At 40.2% G+C, this 18,843-nt stretch overlaps 2 protein-coding genes across 5 annotated transcripts in view; both read right to left on the bottom strand.

Moving 5' to 3' along the window:
- The window catches only part of Zfp563 (zinc finger protein 563), a 67,351-nt gene that overhangs the window by 34,491 nt on the left and 14,017 nt on the right, over positions 1-18,843 (bottom strand). For 3 of the 4 annotated variants that reach the window (XM_063263400.1, XM_039078971.2, XM_017594799.3), the window contains one exon: positions 7,200-7,401. The exons of the other annotated variant lie outside the window; for it this stretch is intronic. The gene's annotated coding sequence lies outside the window, so the exon portion shown is untranslated. The remainder of the gene's footprint in view (positions 1-7,199; positions 7,402-18,843) is intronic. 4 annotated transcript variants of the gene reach the window in all.
- Positions 10,484-18,843, bottom strand: part of Ftl1l5 (ferritin light chain 1 like 5) — a 576,109-nt gene continuing 567,749 nt past the window's right edge. The window contains exon 2 of the mRNA XM_039080052.2: positions 10,484-11,433. Within this exon, the coding sequence (XP_038935980.1) occupies positions 10,647-11,198 (552 nt within the window). The 5' untranslated portion in view covers positions 11,199-11,433 and the 3' untranslated portion in view covers positions 10,484-10,646. The remainder of the gene's footprint in view (positions 11,434-18,843) is intronic.

Below are 18,843 nucleotides of genomic sequence, written 5' to 3'. Positions count from 1 at the left end.
TATTGTTTTTGCCAAAAAATAAAAAAATTAAAAAAAAATAAAAGTGTGTGTGTGTGTGTGTACATGTACATATAAGTACAAGTACAGTGCCTATAGAGGTCAGAAAGAGGCATCGGATGTGGATGTGAACTACTAGACATGAGTGCTTTTCACTGTTGATCTATCTCTCCAACCCTTACTATTTTTGAGGTAAGGTCCTTATATGATAAAAACTCAGCACGCCTCCTGCTAGACTAACCACAAGGGACTACATACATGTTACCATATCTGGTTCTTTATGTCAGAGTTAAATGCCCTTGAAAATTCATTGTGCAAAATGCTTTGGCCACCACTATTTTAGATTTTGAAATATTTGCATATATACAATGTATCTTTAAAATTAAAAACCGTACATATCATTATTGTATGGTATATTGCTTGCATGTGTGTTTTTGCATGGTCTTCTTGCCTGTTACTGGAAGAAGGCATTTGATTCCCTGGAACTGGAGTTTCAAAGGGTTGTGAGTACCAAGTGGGTGCTGGAAATTAAACTTGGTCCTCTTGAAGAACAGCCAGCGCTCTTAAATGGCTGAGTCATCTCTCCAGTGCTCCACAACCTTCTTTTTTTAAAACAAGATTTCATTATGTATCCCTGGCTGGCCTGGAACTCATTATGTAAATAGACTAGTCTACAACACTTAGACATCTACCTGCCTCTGCCTCTGCCCCCACCCCACCTCTGTGTGCTGAGATTGAAGGTGAGCGCCATCACAAATGGCTGTCTCAGATTCTTGAGGAATTTCTCTTTAATTTGGAAGGGAAGTCCACACTACCAGGGAAATCTTGTTCCAAGCCCCTCAAACAAGCCATTAAAATACCAGACTGTGACTGTCAAAGAGAAAAACTGAAATAGATAGAGGCTGTGGCTCTAACTACCAGACCAACAGAAGAAGTCAATGTCCCAACCCTGCTGTCAATTAGCCCCACCACCCTGAACATTTTAAACACCTCTGCCGAAAGAAAAATGACTGGAATAAAAAACAAAGAAGAAAGTCAACCATCAAACTAACTTCAGAAACCTCTGACCTCCTGTGGCACCCGAATGAACACACAGATGCACAGACAGACAGGCAGACAGACAGACAGACAGACAGACAGACACACACACACACACACACACACACACACACACACACACACACGATCATCATAGTTAATTTCTTTTATAGTGTCAATGGAGTCATTGTATAATAAGACAACGATACCCCTACAGGCTACCTCAGGTAACAAATAAAAAGCCCAGTGCCAGGAATGGGTGGCTTCTTCTTCTCCTTCTCCTTCTCCTTCTCCTTCCTCTTCTTCTTCCTCTTCTTCTTCTAGCGAGATTATATTTATTTTTACTTTATATATATGTATGTTTTGCTTGCACATGCATCTGTGTATCATGTGCCATGCAATGCTTGTAGAGGCCAGAAGAAGGTGTCAGGTTCTCTGGAACTGGTGTTACAAATGGCTGTAAGTCAGTTACCATGTGGGTGCTGGGAACTGAACTTGGGTACTCAGAAGAGCAGATACTGCTCATAACTGAGGATTCATCTCCTTAGCCCCACGGGTTACTCCTTTTGGAGTTGTTGGCCAGTGAAGTTCCATAGACTCCCAAACATTACAGGCTATTGCCAATGCTATTGGTTACCTTTCAGAACGTGACAGTAAGACAAGACAGCTGAAGTCACCAGACTCTTCAAACCTAGAAGCTTTATCCCTTTTGGCTAGCTTTCATAGTGCTGGAAGGTGCTGTGCATTCTGGGAGAGCAGAAAAGTGTCTTAGCCAGCTTGGAACTTTGCCAGCTGCAGTCTGTCCAATAGCACACTAGTGGCACACATGTATGACTAACCAACCACTTTCTGACTGGATTTAGGCCTTGCTCCATAAGATGAAATCTATACCTGGCACCATTACTTGACCAAGAACCTATGTCTAGAAAGGTCATAGCCCTAGGAGGGAACCTAGTATTCTGCTAAATTGGATTAAACTGATTCCTAGTGAACTCAATCTCTCTCTCTCTCTCTCTCTCTCTCTCTATATATATATATATATATATATATATATATATATATACATATATATATATATACACACACACACACACACACACACACACACACACACACACAAGCCTTTCAATACTTATCACATAATCTATTTGCAGTAAACAGAAATACAGGAACCTATACCTGGTCAAGGTAAAGGAAACGAGATTTTGTAGTGTGCAGACATAAATGGGGCATATGAACTATACCTTTTCCTACCTGAAAGGCTTAGGGGTCACTTTAGAGAAGGGAGCAGAAAAGAGTGTAAGAGATAGAGGTAGTAGGTGAGTACAAAGAAAATGTTTTCCTAACATAGCAGAAAAGCTGCATATGCAAATTTAAGTTGGTTGTGGCAATATGCACAAAACTTGTGCAAACTCAACCCAGACTAAATCTCACAAGGTCATGGGCATGAAATCCTATCCTCTATCCTCAGAACCATTAGCTCTCCTTCTGGAAGAAAAAGATTCTTCGAAAGTGCATCCCCTGATAAGTTGACCACACTGTATGTAATTAAAGGCCAAACATCCAAGAATATATGGGCAGTACAAATTGAATTTGATGGATTAAAAAAAAGGGGGACACAGCGTTTAAGATCAATAGGAAAGGGGTGGTAGTGTATCTGGCAGGAATCAGAGGGGATGGATATGATCAACACACAGAGAATGAAATTCTAAAACTAGTAATTAAAGAAGACACTTTGGTCATATCCGTTCCTCCCTCCACCCTCCCTCAAAGGGAAGATAAGAATGAGGAGGTTTCAATCATTATCATTTATCACTGGATACCTCTCCCTTACTGCATAAGTTCTGCCACATGAAGGAGCTGGAAGTGTGTGGGAAAGCATCCTGAAAATTTCATTTTCCAAGTAGCATGGAGAGAGAAGGGAGACTGGAGGAAACAGTAGACATTAGTCCTGCCTTAAATCATGAGAATCAACACTAATTGTGGTTTATTAAGGCAGAGTGATCTTGAGACCCTCAGAATAAAGGAGAGCAAACCACTAGGTATCCCTACCCTCCTAATAAGTATAAAACAAAGTGATTCAGTTGCTCCTCATATGCCTGGAACAGTTCAGAAATCCACTGAAGTTTGGAATTTCCCCAAATCCCTAGGTACTGCCTAAAAATACGCAAAGCAAAGTATACTTACCAGTGTAGAGTACACGCTGTCAGTGCGGGTCAGTATTCTGACACACAACAGACTAAGTATGCATTCTAAAAAAAATTTCCAGAGATGACTACTTGGTTTTTCAAGATAGGGTTTCTCTGTGAAGCCCTGGCTGTCCTGAAACTCACTGTGTACACCAAGCTGGCCTCTACCTTAAAGATCCTCCTGCCTCTGCCTTCTAAATGCTAGGATTAAGTGTCTGTAACACTGCCCAGTGAGATGAAATACTTTTGCAGTGTTCAATATCCTTTTGTTTAGCAAAACAGGCAAGGTACAACCTGCACTTGCTATGACTACTTCGATGAAAACTGAAAGAAAATTTAACAACTTGAAACTATAATCAACCTCCTTCTTTCACAATGGTGGGTTCCAATTGAGGAGTACCTGGACAGAAGTGTTTGCATGTTCCTCACACCTTGTAGGAATTTTCAACTTGAGGCCAGGCAAAGGCCTCAAAGGACCAGTCAACCTCCTCCCTGACCTATCCCAACAATCTGGAGGCTTCTCAGAGCTCAGATATCACAGGCTGCTGGATCCTAGCCTTAATCCTGAAGGGTCTAGATCTTCAATGCCCCAGACAGAGAACATGGTGCCAAAGACCATAGCAGACAGCTCTCCTTATCTAAAACTAGAAACTTCAAGCAAGAAATAGATCGAGACAGGAAAAGATAAGAAGCAAACAAACAAGAGTCTATTTCCCACATAAATAAAACCCAATTAGGGTAATTAGATCCGCTTTCAGGAGAAAGGAAGGATCAGGTATTCAACCACCACAGCTCTTCTCTTCAAGAACCCCACACAGCCTCCTTTTGATACTGCTAGATCACTGCGCATCCTGAGAACGAAGGACAGTAGGCCAGAGCTTCTGTAGAGGTCCCGAGTCTGAGGAACAAGTCACACTATACAGGACAGGACAGCAGACCAATTACTGGCCCGCAAAGAGCCAAAGTGTGATGCAGCTAAATTTCCCACTTCACTCATCTCTGTGGTTCCAGTGTGTGGCAGCTTTTCACTGACAACAGTTCTGCTGCAATTATTGAGGACCGGCGCCACACTCAGGCAGAACATCTGCCCAGGAAGCACCGCTCTTTAACAGGGTCAAGATGGGGGTCTAGATTAAGGACTCTGGCCTTGGTCCTTTCCTTCACTAGTAGTGGCTCTCCTGATAATATAGATGAATTCACAGACAGACAATTTTAATCATAATATTTGCATAAGGAGCCTGCAGAAACTCAGGTGCTTCCTGTATTTGTGTAAAATAAAAGGGAAATATTGAGATACTCTATAGGGATTCAAAACTTGGCAAACCCAAGAAGACAGAAATGGCAGGACACTGCCATTTTTACATCAATCATCAGATAAGACAATTAATCAAGGTGAACCCATCCCTTTCCTATTGCTTCATTGCCTTGCTAAGCTTCAGAACACATGTGTTGACTATGCAGAGATTCACATGCCTGCTTTAAACATCTAAAATTATCTTTCTGTGTTATTTCTAGAACCGGGAATGAATCCTATGGTTTTTGTTGCTAAGGTCTAGTTTATGCGTAAATAGCTTTCTCTTTCAAGTACTCTGTGTGTGTATATATCTACGTGTGCACATATGTACATTTGGGTGCACAGCCTACATTGTGTGTACACCCATGAAGGTACAAGTTTGACATAAAGTTTATTACTCAATCACTCCCTATCTGTCTGTCCATCCATCTATCCATCCATCCATCCATCCATTCATCCATCTATCCATCTATACTATGTAGATGAGGCTAGCCTCTGAGATCTAGCTCTGCCTGCCTTTGCCTCCCAAGTGCATGAATTAAAGGCGTAAGACACCACACACTGACTCTATTTTTTTTTTCTTTTTGAGACAGGGTTCATCAGTGTATTTAGAGCTCAACAATTTTCAGTTAGCTGGGAAGTAAGCTTCCTCCTACCCTCAGAGATGTGTCTATTTCTACCTCCTCAGTGCTGGAACTATAGATTCATACCACTGTGCCCCTGTTTGCCTATTTCTTAACTGAGCAATTTATACTGTTTGTCTTTTACAGTTCTTTATATATTTCTAAACATTGATTCTCTGTGAGACAGCTGGCAAACTTTCCTGTCATTCTGTAGACACTCTCTCTACTTTGGCCTATGTTTCCAGTACCGAATAACCCCAACAGTCGATTCAGGCTATTACTTCCTGAGCTACATAAGTTCACTGGATGTGTCTGTACCTTGAAGTCTTTTCTTCGTGCTTTCCAGAGTACAAAGTGTGTCAGGAATAGTTGGTGACGATGCAATGCCATTTCAAGCTGCATTTAGATTAATTGGTTTTTTGGGTTTTTTTTGTTTTTTGTTGTTGTTGTTGTTGTTGTTGTTGTTTTTTGTTTTTGTTTTTTTAGATTTATTTATTTATTTTATATACAGCATTCTGCCTGCATATGTGACTGCAGGCCAGAAGAGGGCACCAGATCTCATTACAGATGGTTGTGAGCCACCATGTGATTTCTGGGAATTGAACTCATGAACTCTGGAAGAGCAGTCAGTGCTCTTAACCGCTGAGCCATCTCTCCAGCCCCCTAACTATTTTCTTTTATTTGGCTATTTGTTTCTTTTATACAGAGAAAGGGAAGTATGGAATTGGGTAAATGAGAAGGTGGGAGGAGCTGGGAAAACTGTGACCAGAATATATTGGGTGGAAAAATTATTTTCTTTTTTTTCTTCTTTTACTGAAAATAGATTCTTTTCCATACAATATATCCTTACCATAGTTTCCCCTCCCTCCAGTTCTTTCTCACCTCCCCTCCCATCCAGATCTACTCCCTCTCTCTCATTAGAAGAGGCTTCTAAGAGATAACGATAAAATATAGCAGATCCCAGGGGCCTCAAAATGTAGAGAAAGCCTGTGCACCATTCCCTCAGCGTGGATTGACTACTGCAAATGGAAAACCAGAACCCACTTCTGTCAGTTGATAGTTCATTCTGGGCATTGTTCATCTTTGGATTTGAACTTTCCACTCTTCAGACAAGCATCTCTCTGATCATCTCTCACTGAACAGGGACAATTCAGACCACATTGTTTCCTTTGGGGCTTTAGAGTGCTATAGACAAACATAATCCAAGTTTGTGTGGAATAGCCATTTAGTGTTTAAGTTTTGGGATTTTTTAGCAAGGAAGAACATGAGGTGGTCCCTGCCTTTGGGATGTAATGCATACTGGAGACTGCCTGGGAAAGAGACATTTCTATAATGGGACTTCCTAAGCCAGGGACAGAAATCCACATGGATGTCTAGGTGGAGTTGTGAAGAACGGTGCTCTCCAGCTGTTGGCAGTCAGTGTCTGGCTGGCTGTATCTAAAGCCTGTATTGAAGCCTTTTCTCTGCTTCACATAACTGGGCAATATAAACCCCCTTTCCTAGTGAACTGTGACTTCTCAGCTCACAGGTCTGGGCTCTCTTTAATTATTCTTGATTTTAACTGATATAAATTTCTATGGTGGCTCCTCCATGTAAGATATAGTGAAATTACTATATATAGCTTCTATTAAATATTAAAATGTTATGAAAAAAGATAAACAAACAAACCAGATTAGAAAACAACGAAGAAAAAGCAGAGCAAGCACACATACACACATAAAACCCATAAAAACACAAAATTGGAAAAGATACTTGATATGCAATGTCTGATTGATATTCCTGGGAGGCCTGCCCTTTTCTAAGGGAAAATGAAGAAAGACTAGAATGGGGATAGGGGGTAGGGGGTAGAGGGTAGGGGGTAGGGGATAAGGGGTAGGGGGTAGAACTCGAGGACAGGAGAGAGGGGGAAACTGTGGCTGGAATGTGATATATAAGAGGAAAAATAACTAAAATTAAGTTTTTGAAATGCCCAAATAAAGCAATATGATAAAACAAATCTAGAAAAACATCATTGAGACCATTTTGTGTTGGGCATTTGTTGCAGAGCATGGGGCCTACCTTTAAGTGTGGTTTATATATCCAGAGAGACTCCACTGGAGAAAAACTAAGTGGCTATCAATTGGAGATCCCTTCTCTGTTAGGGATAGGAGCTCTGTCCACTTTCTTCTCTCAGCAGTGGAACCCCTGCGTGAACCCGGGCAGCCTCTGTGTATGCTATCACAGTCTCTGTGAGGACATATCCTCATAGGTTCAGGTGTGTCTGGAAAACACAAAAATACATAGAACATCAAGGAAAACTATAGATCTACAACTATATATGGAAACTTCAACATGCCTGTCCTGCTAACTGACAGAGAAGTAAGTCAGGACATTAGTAACAGACCTGCTGAAATCAACAGTGTTGTCTGTGAACTAATTAGTATCTTTTGATAATGCAGACTACTCCATCCAACCAGGGCAGAGCACACATTTTTCTCACTATCACAGGGACTCTTCCCTTATACAGACCATTCGGAATTAACAATAATCTTCAGTAAAAGTAAAGAAAAAGAAATTGTAAAGTATATCCTCTAATTCAACACTGAAATTCAACTGGCTTGAACAGCTGGAAAAGCCTAAAGAAGCTGAGATTAATAAATAACAGACAAAAAAGAGAAACCGCAAGAGAAAATGAAACATACCAAACAAAACAAAACAAAACAAAACATGAAATTCAATATATTACCAAAATTTGTGGGATCCAGGAAAAAGCAAGCAGAAAATAATAAATAAATTTGGGAAAAGGGAAGATATTGACACAAAGATCAACCATTTTAGAATGTTAGAGAATGAACAATGTAATGCCAAATCAAATCAGGAAATAGTGTGTTATATAGTCATTTCCTGGGATTGAAAACGTTCCCTCCAGAGGAGAGGAGTGAGAGTCAGAAACCGCATAAGAAATGACCTAGCAAACTCAGGAGCTTTATGAATCCTCTCTGAGGTAATGTGAGCGGTAAACAGCTGCTACAGAAGAGCATTGTGCTGGAGCTGCTTACAAGATGAGCAGGGAACCACGGTGATGCAGGTTTCACGAATGTCACCCATGTTTCAACAGGACTTTTTCATGATGGAGCTGCCAGGATCTAGCAACTCAAACTCATCTTTAAGTAATCCCAATATTTTACTTACATATATATGTGTGTGTGTGTGTGTGTGTGTGTGTGTGTGTGTGTGTGTGTGTGTGTGTATTACTTATATAAATATGTATCCCAGTATATATTACTTATATATTTCTTTCTTTTTTTTTAGATCCAATTGGTAAAATATAATTGCCCACTTAAAATACAAAGCCCTGTACTATCCATCCCTTGAGAACATTAATAACAACCTGTAAATACACAGAGCAGAATCTTAACATCACCTGCCATCTTGTCCTGCCACGGCTTCTCCTACTTAAATATTTCTTTAAGTAATCCTAATAAACTCACTGGGTCACAAAGGTAATTTTGGTTTTAATTATCATCATCACCATCACCACCTTCATCATCACCATCACCATCACCATCATCGTGCTGTTGGTGCCCCACCTCAGATGAACAGATGTTTGTTCACATCTCTCAAGGGTAAGTTTTGCAGAACATGATCAGCACTCTGAGGCCAGAGACTCTGAAGCCATCTCTGTGAGTCAGACCAGGTCAGCTAGAGCTGCAGAGTGAAACCCTGCCTTAAAACAAAACACAAAGCAACCAGCCAAACAAGCAAACAAAGCAAAGCCAAAGGGAAGGGTCCTAAGAGATGACTCAGGTTAAGAGAAAATGCTACTCTTCCAGAGGACTTGGGTTCAGCTTCTAGCATCAACATGGCTGCTCACAACCACCTAGAACTCCAGTTACATGGCATTCAAGACCCTTTTGGCCTCTATGGAAATTCTGTATGTGAATAATGCCTATACATACATTCAGGCAAAACACTCACACAGGTTTAAGGGAATCTTTAGAAATACTGTTGAGACTATTGGGCTAAGATAACCAAAAGACAATATTAACTATGGTGAAATCAACAACTCCTGGTAGGAAATCAGAAACAAAAAGGGTGTACTGGTGCATCCTTGTAATCTCAGCCCTCAGGAGAGGAGGGAGGCTCAGGAGTTCAATAGCCTAGGCGATAGAGCAAGTTCAAGGCCAGCATGAATTACAAAAGATCCTGTTTCAACAAACACACAAAACAAAAAATTCACGAAGAAGTAAAAAAATATATAAGAAAAAACTGGGAGCTGGAGAAGTGACACAGTAGTTACAAGCTTGATGCTCTTTCATAGAACCCAAGTGTGGTTCTTAGCACCTGAGTCTTAGTTTGGGTTTCATTGCTGTGAAGAAGCACCAAGAACAAGGCAATTCTTATAAAGGACAACATTTAGTCGGGGCTGGTTTACAGTTTCAGAGGTTCAGTCCATTATCATCAAGGCAGAAAGCATGGTAGCATCCAGGCAGGCATGACACTGGAGGAGCTAAGAGTTCTACATCTTGTTCTGAAAGCAAACAGGAGAAGATGGATTCCCATGCTCCCCTCCCCCTTCCCCTCCCCCCCACCCCCACTCCCCAGCCCCCGCATCAGACAGAGCGTCAAAGCCCATGGCCACAGTGACACACTTCCTCCAAACAAGGCCACACCGCCTAACAGTACCACCCCCTACAAGCCAAGCATATTGGCTATTTCACCAAGTATGGTTCCTAACAACAACATCAGTTGGCTCTTAACCAGCTGCAACTATAGCTTTAGGAGATCTAATACACCTTCTAGTCTCAGTTGTTACCTACGTGCCTTAAAATAAACCTTATTAAAAAAACTGAAATAGTTGTGAAGGAGGTTGTGACCAAGCCCCTTCTAAGAAATAGAAATAGAGGTGACAATTACTAATTTATACTATGAGTCTCATATTGCCATGACACCAAAACAAAGCAGAATCATTCCAATTGACATATAAACAGAATTACATACCATAGCCAAGTAAGAATTACATAAGTATGTAATATAGAAAAATACATAAAAATAAGTGAAAAATGCAGAAATATATATATATGTCAATGGAAGGACAAATAATTTCAATAACTATTAAAGTTTTCTGCTAAACTTGGATTACCACATCATCAAAATCTACCCTTTTAAAAAAATTCTACTCTGTACAAAAAATTGTGAAGGAAATTTATGTACCCAAGCACAAAATCCAGGATAGTATCAAGATGATAAAAAAGACTCAATACAAGCTAAGTTCCACAAGCAGAGATAGAGTTTGAATCAGGTTAAGCTTTACCTACCACCATCTGTGAAAGACTCTGAGTCAAAGAACCCTTGTAAAACGCTTTTTTTTTTTCCAAAAAGCTTTGTTTTTACTTGGTCCAAGACTTGGGAGAGGCTCCAGGGCGGTTACAAAGCTACCTAGTGGCTTTAGACGTTCATTCGGGTGGAGGTGCTGAGGCGGCCGGTGTAGAGCAGAGGAGGGAGCCCCTTGGAAGGCACAGAGGCCTAGTCGTGCTTCAGAATGAGGCGCTCAAAGAGATACTCGCCCAGAGATGCCTGGGCCACGCCAGTCTGCGCTGGTTGTGGCCCTGCCACCCTACGGAGGTTGGTCAGGTGGTTGCCCATCTTCTTGCTGAGCTTCACCTCCTTATCCAGGAAGTGTCTTTCCAAGAAGTCACAGAGGTGAGGGTCTGTGCGGGCAGAGCCCAGGGCGTGCAGATCCAAGAGGGCCTGGTTCAGGTTCTTCTCCAGGGCCAAGGCAGCTTCCATGGCCTCCAGGGTTTTACCCCACTCATCTTGAGATGGCTTCTGCACATCCTGGAAGAGTGCACGGCCCCCGAGTTCGTTCTGCAACTTGAGGAGACGCTGGGCGCCCTCGCGCTTCTCCTCGGCCAATTCTCGGAAGAAGTGGCCTACGCCCTCCAAAGCCACGTCATCCCGATCAAAAAAGAAGCCCAGAGAGAGGTAGGTGTAAGAGGCCCGCGGGTGCAAGTTGACCAGGCGGTTCACGGCAGCTTCCACTTCGGTGGAATAATTCTGACGAATCTGAGAGGTCATGGCTGATCCGGAGTATGGAGCTAACCGCGAAGACGGGGCTGGCTGGTCCTAGGAGCCGAAGGCGGCAAGGAGATGGTCCCGGAGGCTGCGACTGGAGAGACTTGTAAGGCGGCTGGAAGTGAATAAAGTGGGAGTCCCCGGGTCTGTTCCCTCCAAACACTGTTGAAGCAAGATACAGATCCTCGGGATCTCCAAAGCGCTGCTCCGTGAAACGCTTTTCAGCACAGCACAAAAGCTATCGTAGGAGCTGGAAAGATGGCTCAGATGAGACAGCAGTAAACGCACTTTCAGAAGACTCAGGTTCAACTCCAAACATCCTCGTAGTGGTGGCTCACAACTGTTCAACTCCAGATCAATCCCAGCCCCTCTTCTAGCTTCCTTGGGCTCCTGCATGCATAAACTCACATATGCATACTTACAGATAAAAAGAAAGTACAAATCTTTTTTCAAAGGCTACATTAGAAGCAACAGATAGCTCAGTGGTCTTGTGACCTGAATTCAATCCCTGGAACTGACACATAGGAGGGAGAACTCTATAAGGCAGTCTTTCAGTCTCCACATTCAAACCATAGTGTGCATGCTCTCCCCTCAGCAAGCATATCATACATGCAAACGATGCTATCTTTTTTCCATTGGATGGTTTTAGCTTTGTCAAAGATGAAACGATCGTGGATGTGTGGGTTCATTTCCGAGTCTTCAATTCTATTCCATGGATTTACCTGCCTATCTCTGTACCAACACTATACAGTTTTTATCACTACTGCTCGGTAGTATAGCTTGAAGTCATGGATGGTGGTTCCCCCAGAAGTTATTTTATTGTTGAGAACAGTTTTCACAGTCCTGAGGTTTTTGTTATTCCAAATGAATGTGCAAATTGCTCTTTCTAACTCTGTAAAGGATTGGGTCGGAATTTTGATGGGAATTGCGTTGAATCTGTAGATTGCGTTCGGCAAGATGGCCATTTTTACAATATTAATCCTGCCAATCCATGAGCATGAGAGATCTTTTCATCTTCTGAGATCTTCTTCAATTTCTTTCTTCAGAGACTTGAAGTTACTGTTATACAGATTTTTCACTTGCTTGGTCAGAGTCACACCAAGGTATTTTATATTATTTGTGACTATTGTGATGGTGTCGTTCCCCTAATTGCTTTTTCAGCTTGTTTATCCTTTAGTAGAGAAAGGCTACTGATTTGAATTAATTTTATACCCCGACACTTTGCTGAAGTTGTTTATCAGGCTTAGTAGTTGTCTGGTGGAACTTTTGGTATCATTTAAGTATAGTATCATATCATCTGCAAATAGTGATATTTTGACTTCTTCTTTTCCAATTGTATCCCTTTGATCTCCTTTTGTTGTCTGATTGCTCTGGCTAGGACTTCGAGTACTATATTGAATAAGTAGGGAGAGAGTGGGCAGCCTTGTCTAGTCCCTGATTTTAGTGTAATTGTTTCAAGTTTCTCTCTATCTAGTTTGATGTTGGCTTCTGGTTTGCTGTATATTGCTTTTTCTATGTTTAGGGTCTTGAATTCCTGCTCTTTCCAAGATTTTTACCATGAAGGGGTGTTGAATTTTGTCAAATGCTTTTTCAGCATCTGAGATGATAATTTTTCTTTGAGTTGTTTATATAGTGGATTACATTGACAGATTTCTATATATTGAACCATTTCTGCATCCCTGGGATGAAGCCTACTTAATCATGATGGATGATCACTTTGATGTACTCTTGGATTTGGTTTGTGAGAATTTTATTGAGTATTTTGGCATCAATATTCATAAGGGAAATTGGTTTGCAGTTCTCTTTCTTTGTTGGGTCTTTGTGTGGTTTCTATTATCATTATTATTATTATTATTATTATTATTATTATTATTCACTTTACAGTCCGATGACTGTCTCCCTTCTGGTCACCCCCTCCCATAATCCTGTCCCCCATCCTCCCTCCTCCTCTTTTCCCCCCTGGCACATCAAGTCTCTGTGAGGCTTGGCACATCCTCTCCCACTAAAGCCAGACAAGACAGCCCAGCTAAAGAGCATATACCGACAGGCAACAGATTTTATGATAGATACCACTCTAGTTATTCAGGACCCACATGATGACCAACCTGCACATCTACTACATACGTGCATGCAGGCCTATGTCCAGCCTGTGTGTGCTATTTGGTTGATGGCTCAGTCTCTGAAAGCCCCAAGGATCCAAGTTAGTTGACTCTATTGGTCTTCCTGTGGTGGTCCTATCCCCTAAGAGGCTGAAATCCTTCCTCCTGATCTTCTATGTCTCTTAAGGCAGGCTCTGGCTGATCTAGAACTTCCAGAGATAGGCCTGACTTTACTTCTACAATTACTTCTGAGTAATTTACCTCTGAGTGCTGTGATGAAACAACATGGTCAAAAGAGTGTATATTGTGACAAATTTTGTTGAATTCTAGGCACAAAAAACAATAAATGTAATATGGTACACTAATAGAATCATAGATTAAAAACTAAGATCATCTCATTAGACTGGACAAAACTTTTGATAAGATTAAACATTCCTTTTTGTTGAAGGTCCTGAGGAACTGAAGGAACACATTTCAACATAAGGGAAAATATAACTCAGTAGATATCGCACTAAATGTGGGGAAAGAGCATTTCTTCTAAAACTACACAAGGGTATTTATTTTGTCCATTATACCACATCTTTCAATATACTGCTGGCAGTTAACCAGGTCACTAAGTCAAGAGCAAGAAATAAAACAAGATACAAAAAGGTAACAAGGAACTCAATTTTCATTTAATACTATTTTCATATAATATAATCCTATGCTAGAAAGGCTCAAAAACTCCATCCAGAAAATTCTGAAATGTAGGAAGATACAAAATACAAGTACAAAAATCAGAAAAGCTCTATATCAGTAATGAACATACTTAGAAAGAAATCAGGAAAAGGATCATCTTAGGAAATGAGTAGTATTAAATCTATGCAAGAAAGTGAATGGTCTGTATGATGAAAATGTTATCCAGACATTGAAGAGAAACTGTGTAGATACTTCTACACTAGTAGATAATGCTGGAAAACCTAGATACACATATGCTAAAGAAAGAGAAAAGAACACTATTTACCACTTTGAACAAAAATCCATTCAAAATGGAGCAAATGCTTTGAACCCTGTGCCTTATACACTTTAGGCAAGCGCTCACTTCTGGGCTTCATTCCCAGCCATCATGACCCAGCTAGTACTCTGCTTCTTTCTACTTCTATCTAATAACATGGGAAGGAAAGACTCTGGCTGCAGGGTTCTTTTACCATCACGTTTTTCAAAAACACATGGAGCCAAACAGCCACAGACAAAACTCCATGAAATCATAAAGTAAAATTAATCTAGCCCATCCGAAGTTTACTGTTGAGTATTTTGACCATAGGGATGTAGAATAACCAATACACTGTGAAATGACAGGAAATAGATTTTCTGAGTTGGCTCTGTCTATGCTTAAATTTTTAAAAATACAACTCAATTTCCCTCAATACAGGTCTCAATAAATTTTGAGTGAGCATTTGAAGATATATCTCTCTGCATAATTTTAAGTTTAATATATCATTGTCTTGATTTCATATACAAAAACATGTTTTGAGACACGGGTTAATTATGTAGTCTTGCTGCCATGGAAATGTGAAACTTTTCTTCTTTAGCGTTTGAAGGGCTGAGGATACATACCACATGGCATCCAACTTTTAATAATGGTTCTTAAACACTTTGACCTCCCTTCTATCCCACCACCCACCAGAAGTAGAGAAAAAGAAAGGTTATTAGGATAAAGGTTATTAGAAATTGTTCCCTTCCAGTTTCCACCTGTGCCCAGAGCTGGGTCCCACAGCTCTCTGTACCCAGACACCACTGGGAGAAAGCTGGTCTCCAGAAGTGCTGACACACAGGCTTACAGGAGGGTCAAGCCTCTGTCAGAGACAAGACCAGCTAACACCAGAGACAACCAGATGGCAAGAGGCAAGTGCAGGAATCTAAGCAACAGAACTAAGATTACTTGGCATTATCAGAACCCAGTTCTCCCACCAAAGCAAATACTAGATAGCGCAACACACCAGAAAGGCAAGATTTGGATTTAAAATCACATCTCATAATGATGATAGAAGACTTTAAGTAGGATATGAATAACTCCCTCAAAGAAATATAGGACAACAAAGGTAAACAACTAGAAGCCCATAAAGAGGAAAAACAAAATCCCTTAAAGAATTACGGGAAAACTCAGACAAACAAATGAAGCAATTGAACAAAACCATCAAGGATCAAAAAGTAGAAATAGAAACAATAAAGAAATCACAAAAGGATATAGCCCTGGAGATAGAAAACCTTGGAAAGATATCAGAAGTCATAGACACAAGCATCACCAAAAGAATACAAGAGATAGAAGAGAAAAAAAATAAAATTAAAAAAAAAGAGATAGAAGAGAGAATATCAGGGGTAGAAGATACCATAGAAAACATTGACACAACAATCAAAGAAAATGTAAAAGGCAAAAAGCTCCTAACCCAAAACATCCAGGAAATCTAGGACGCAAGGAGAGGATTGAATCTAAGGATAATAGGTATAGAAGAGAGTGAAGACTCCCAACTTAAAGGTCCAGTAACTATCTTCAATAAAATTATAGAAGAAAAAGATCCCTAACCTAAAACAAAAGATGCCCATAAGCATACATGAAGCCTACAGAATTCCAAATAGATTGGACCAGAAAAGAAATTCCTCCTATCACATAATAGTCAAAACATCAAATGCACAAAACAAAGAAAGAATATTAAAAGCAGTAAGGGAAAAAGGTAAAGTAACATATAAAGGCAGACCTATCAAATTACATCAGACTTGTCACCAGGGACTATGAAAGCCAGAAAATCCTGGAAAGACATCATACAGACCCTAAGAGAACACAAATGCCAGCCCAGGCAAAACTCTCAATTAACATAGATAGAGAAACCAAGATATTCCATGTGAAAACCAAATTGACACAATATCTTTTGACAAATCCAGCCCTACAAAGGATAATAGATGGAAAACTCCAACACACAGAAGGCAACTACACAGTAGAAAAAGCAAGAAAGTAATTTTCTTGCAACAGATCCAAAAGAGGAGAGCCACACAAACATAATTCCACTTCTAACAACAAAATAACAGGAAACAACAATCATTATTCCTTAATATCTCTTAACATCAATGGACTCAGTTCCCCCAATAAAAAGACATAGACTAACAGACTGGATATCTAAAGAGGACTCAGCATTTTGATTGCATACAGGAAACATATCTCAGTGACAAAGACAGACACTACCTCAGAGTAAAAGGCTGGAAAACAATTTTCCAAGCAAACTGTTCCAAGAAACAAGCTGGAGTAGCCATTCTATTATCCAATAAAATCAATTTTCAACCAACAGTTATCAAAAAACATAAAGAAGGACATTTCATATTCATCAAGAAAAAAATCCCCCGAGATGAACTCTCAATGCTGAACATCTATGCTCCAAATGCAAGGGCACCTACATTCATAAAAGAAACCTTACTAAAGCTCAAAGCACACATTGCACCTCACACAATAATAGTAGGAAATTTCAACACCCCGCTCTCATCAATGGACAGATCATGGAAATAGAAACTAAACAGAGAAACTGAGAAACTAACAAAAGTTTTGAACCATATGGATTTAGCAGACATCCTAAAACAAAAGAATATACCTTCTTCTCAGCACCTCATGGTACCTTCTCCAAAATTGACCACATAATCAGTCACAAAACAGGCCTTGACAAATACAAGAATATTGAAATAACCCCACCTATCAGATCACCATAGACTAAGGCTGGCCTTGAGTAACAACAAAAACAACAGAAAGCCCACTTATCCATGGAACCTGAACAATGCTCTACTCACTCATAACTTGTTCAAGGAACAAATAAAGAAAAAAATAAAGACTTTTTAGGATTTAATAAAAATGAAGGCACAGAATATCTGAAAGTATGGGACACAATGAAAGCAGTGCTAAGAGGAAAACTCATAGCTCTGAGTGCTTCCAAAAAGAAGCTGGAGAGAGCATACACTAGAACCTTGACAGCACTCCTAAAAACTCTACAAAAAAAAAAAAAAAAGAAGAAGAAGCAAATACACCCAAGAGGAGTAGATGGCAAGAAATAATCAAATTCATGGCTGAAATCAACCAAATAGAAACAAAAAGAACTATACAAAGAATCGACAAAACCAGGAGCTGGTTCTTTGATAAAATCAAGAAAATAGATAAACCCTTAGCCAGACTAATCAGAGAGCACAGAGAGTGTATCCAAATTAACAAAATCAGAAATGAAAAGGGAGACATAACAAAGAATCTGAGGAAGTTCAAAACATCATCAGATCCTACTACAAAAGCCTATACTCAACAAAACTGGAAAATCTGAATGAAATGGACAATTTTCTAGACAGATACAAGGTATCAAAGTTAAATCAGGAACAAATAAGCCATCTACATAGTCCCATAACTTCTAAAGAAATAGAAGCAGTTATTAAAAGTCACCCAACCATAAAAAGCCCAGGACCAAATAGGTTTAGTACAGAATTCTATCAGACCTTCATAGAAGACCAAATGCCAATACTGTCCAAACTATTCCACAAAATAGAAACAGAAGGAAGACTAGCCAACTCCTTCTATGAGAAACAATTACACTTATTCCTAAAACACACAAAGACCCAACCAAGAAAGAGAACTTCAGACCAATTTCCCTTTCGAATATTGATGTAAAAATACTCAACAAAATTATTGAAAAACGAATCCAAGAACACATCAAAACGATCATCCATTATGATCAAGTAGGCTTCATCCCAGGGATGCAGGGATGGTTCAATATACAGAAATCCTTAAATGTAATCAACTACGTAAACAAACTCAAAGAAAAAAACTACATGGTCTATGGGTGGGAAACCAGGAAATGGGATAACATTTGAAACGTAAATTTAAAAAATCTAATAAAAAATGTTTAGAAAAAAAAAAGAGATTGTTCTTTGGAGCAAATCCCATCTGCATTGTCAGGAAATCAGAAGGTCAGTTCACAGAACATCAGCGGCAGTTCAATCCACTCACAAACATTTCACAAATATACCAGTCGTTGGTTCAGTAGTATTAGGCATAGCAAAGGTGAATCAGCAGCAGTGGCAGGACCTAGCAGAGACGGGCCTCAGCTGAACTGGCACAAATCAGCAGGAGAAACCAGGACCACCAGGGATACCAGTTCTTTGCCATGCCTTTCCCCACAAAGCATAGATTAGCAAAGACGTAAGGCCAAGAAGCGTCGCAAAGCTAGTTATGCAAGTAAGCCCCTCTCACAGTTTCACTACTTATATTCCCTCCAAATATCGCGTGTCCTCCGTGAGTCTTGCCTCACCAAGTGTTTTGCCTCCGCAGGAGTCTGTATCAGCTGACATCACTCTGCCAATCGGCCCAAGTTTGTGCAAGTAGCATGAAGCCACCAGCTTCTGGTGATAACCAGAAGTTTTTTGGTGTGTTTCTCTAGGTGTGTTAGGTGTCCTAACAAGCGATCACCAATACTCAATGGTAAGGCATACCAATACCATCCAGCTTCACAACCACCGTCTGTTGGGTCCTTCTTAATATCATGCATCCT

The sequence above is a fragment of the Rattus norvegicus genome, chromosome 7 (assembly GCF_036323735.1).
Source record: "Rattus norvegicus strain BN/NHsdMcwi chromosome 7, GRCr8, whole genome shotgun sequence".
NCBI lineage: Eukaryota > Metazoa > Chordata > Mammalia > Rodentia > Muridae > Rattus > Rattus norvegicus.
This window is presented reverse-complemented; position numbering and strand designations above follow the sequence as displayed.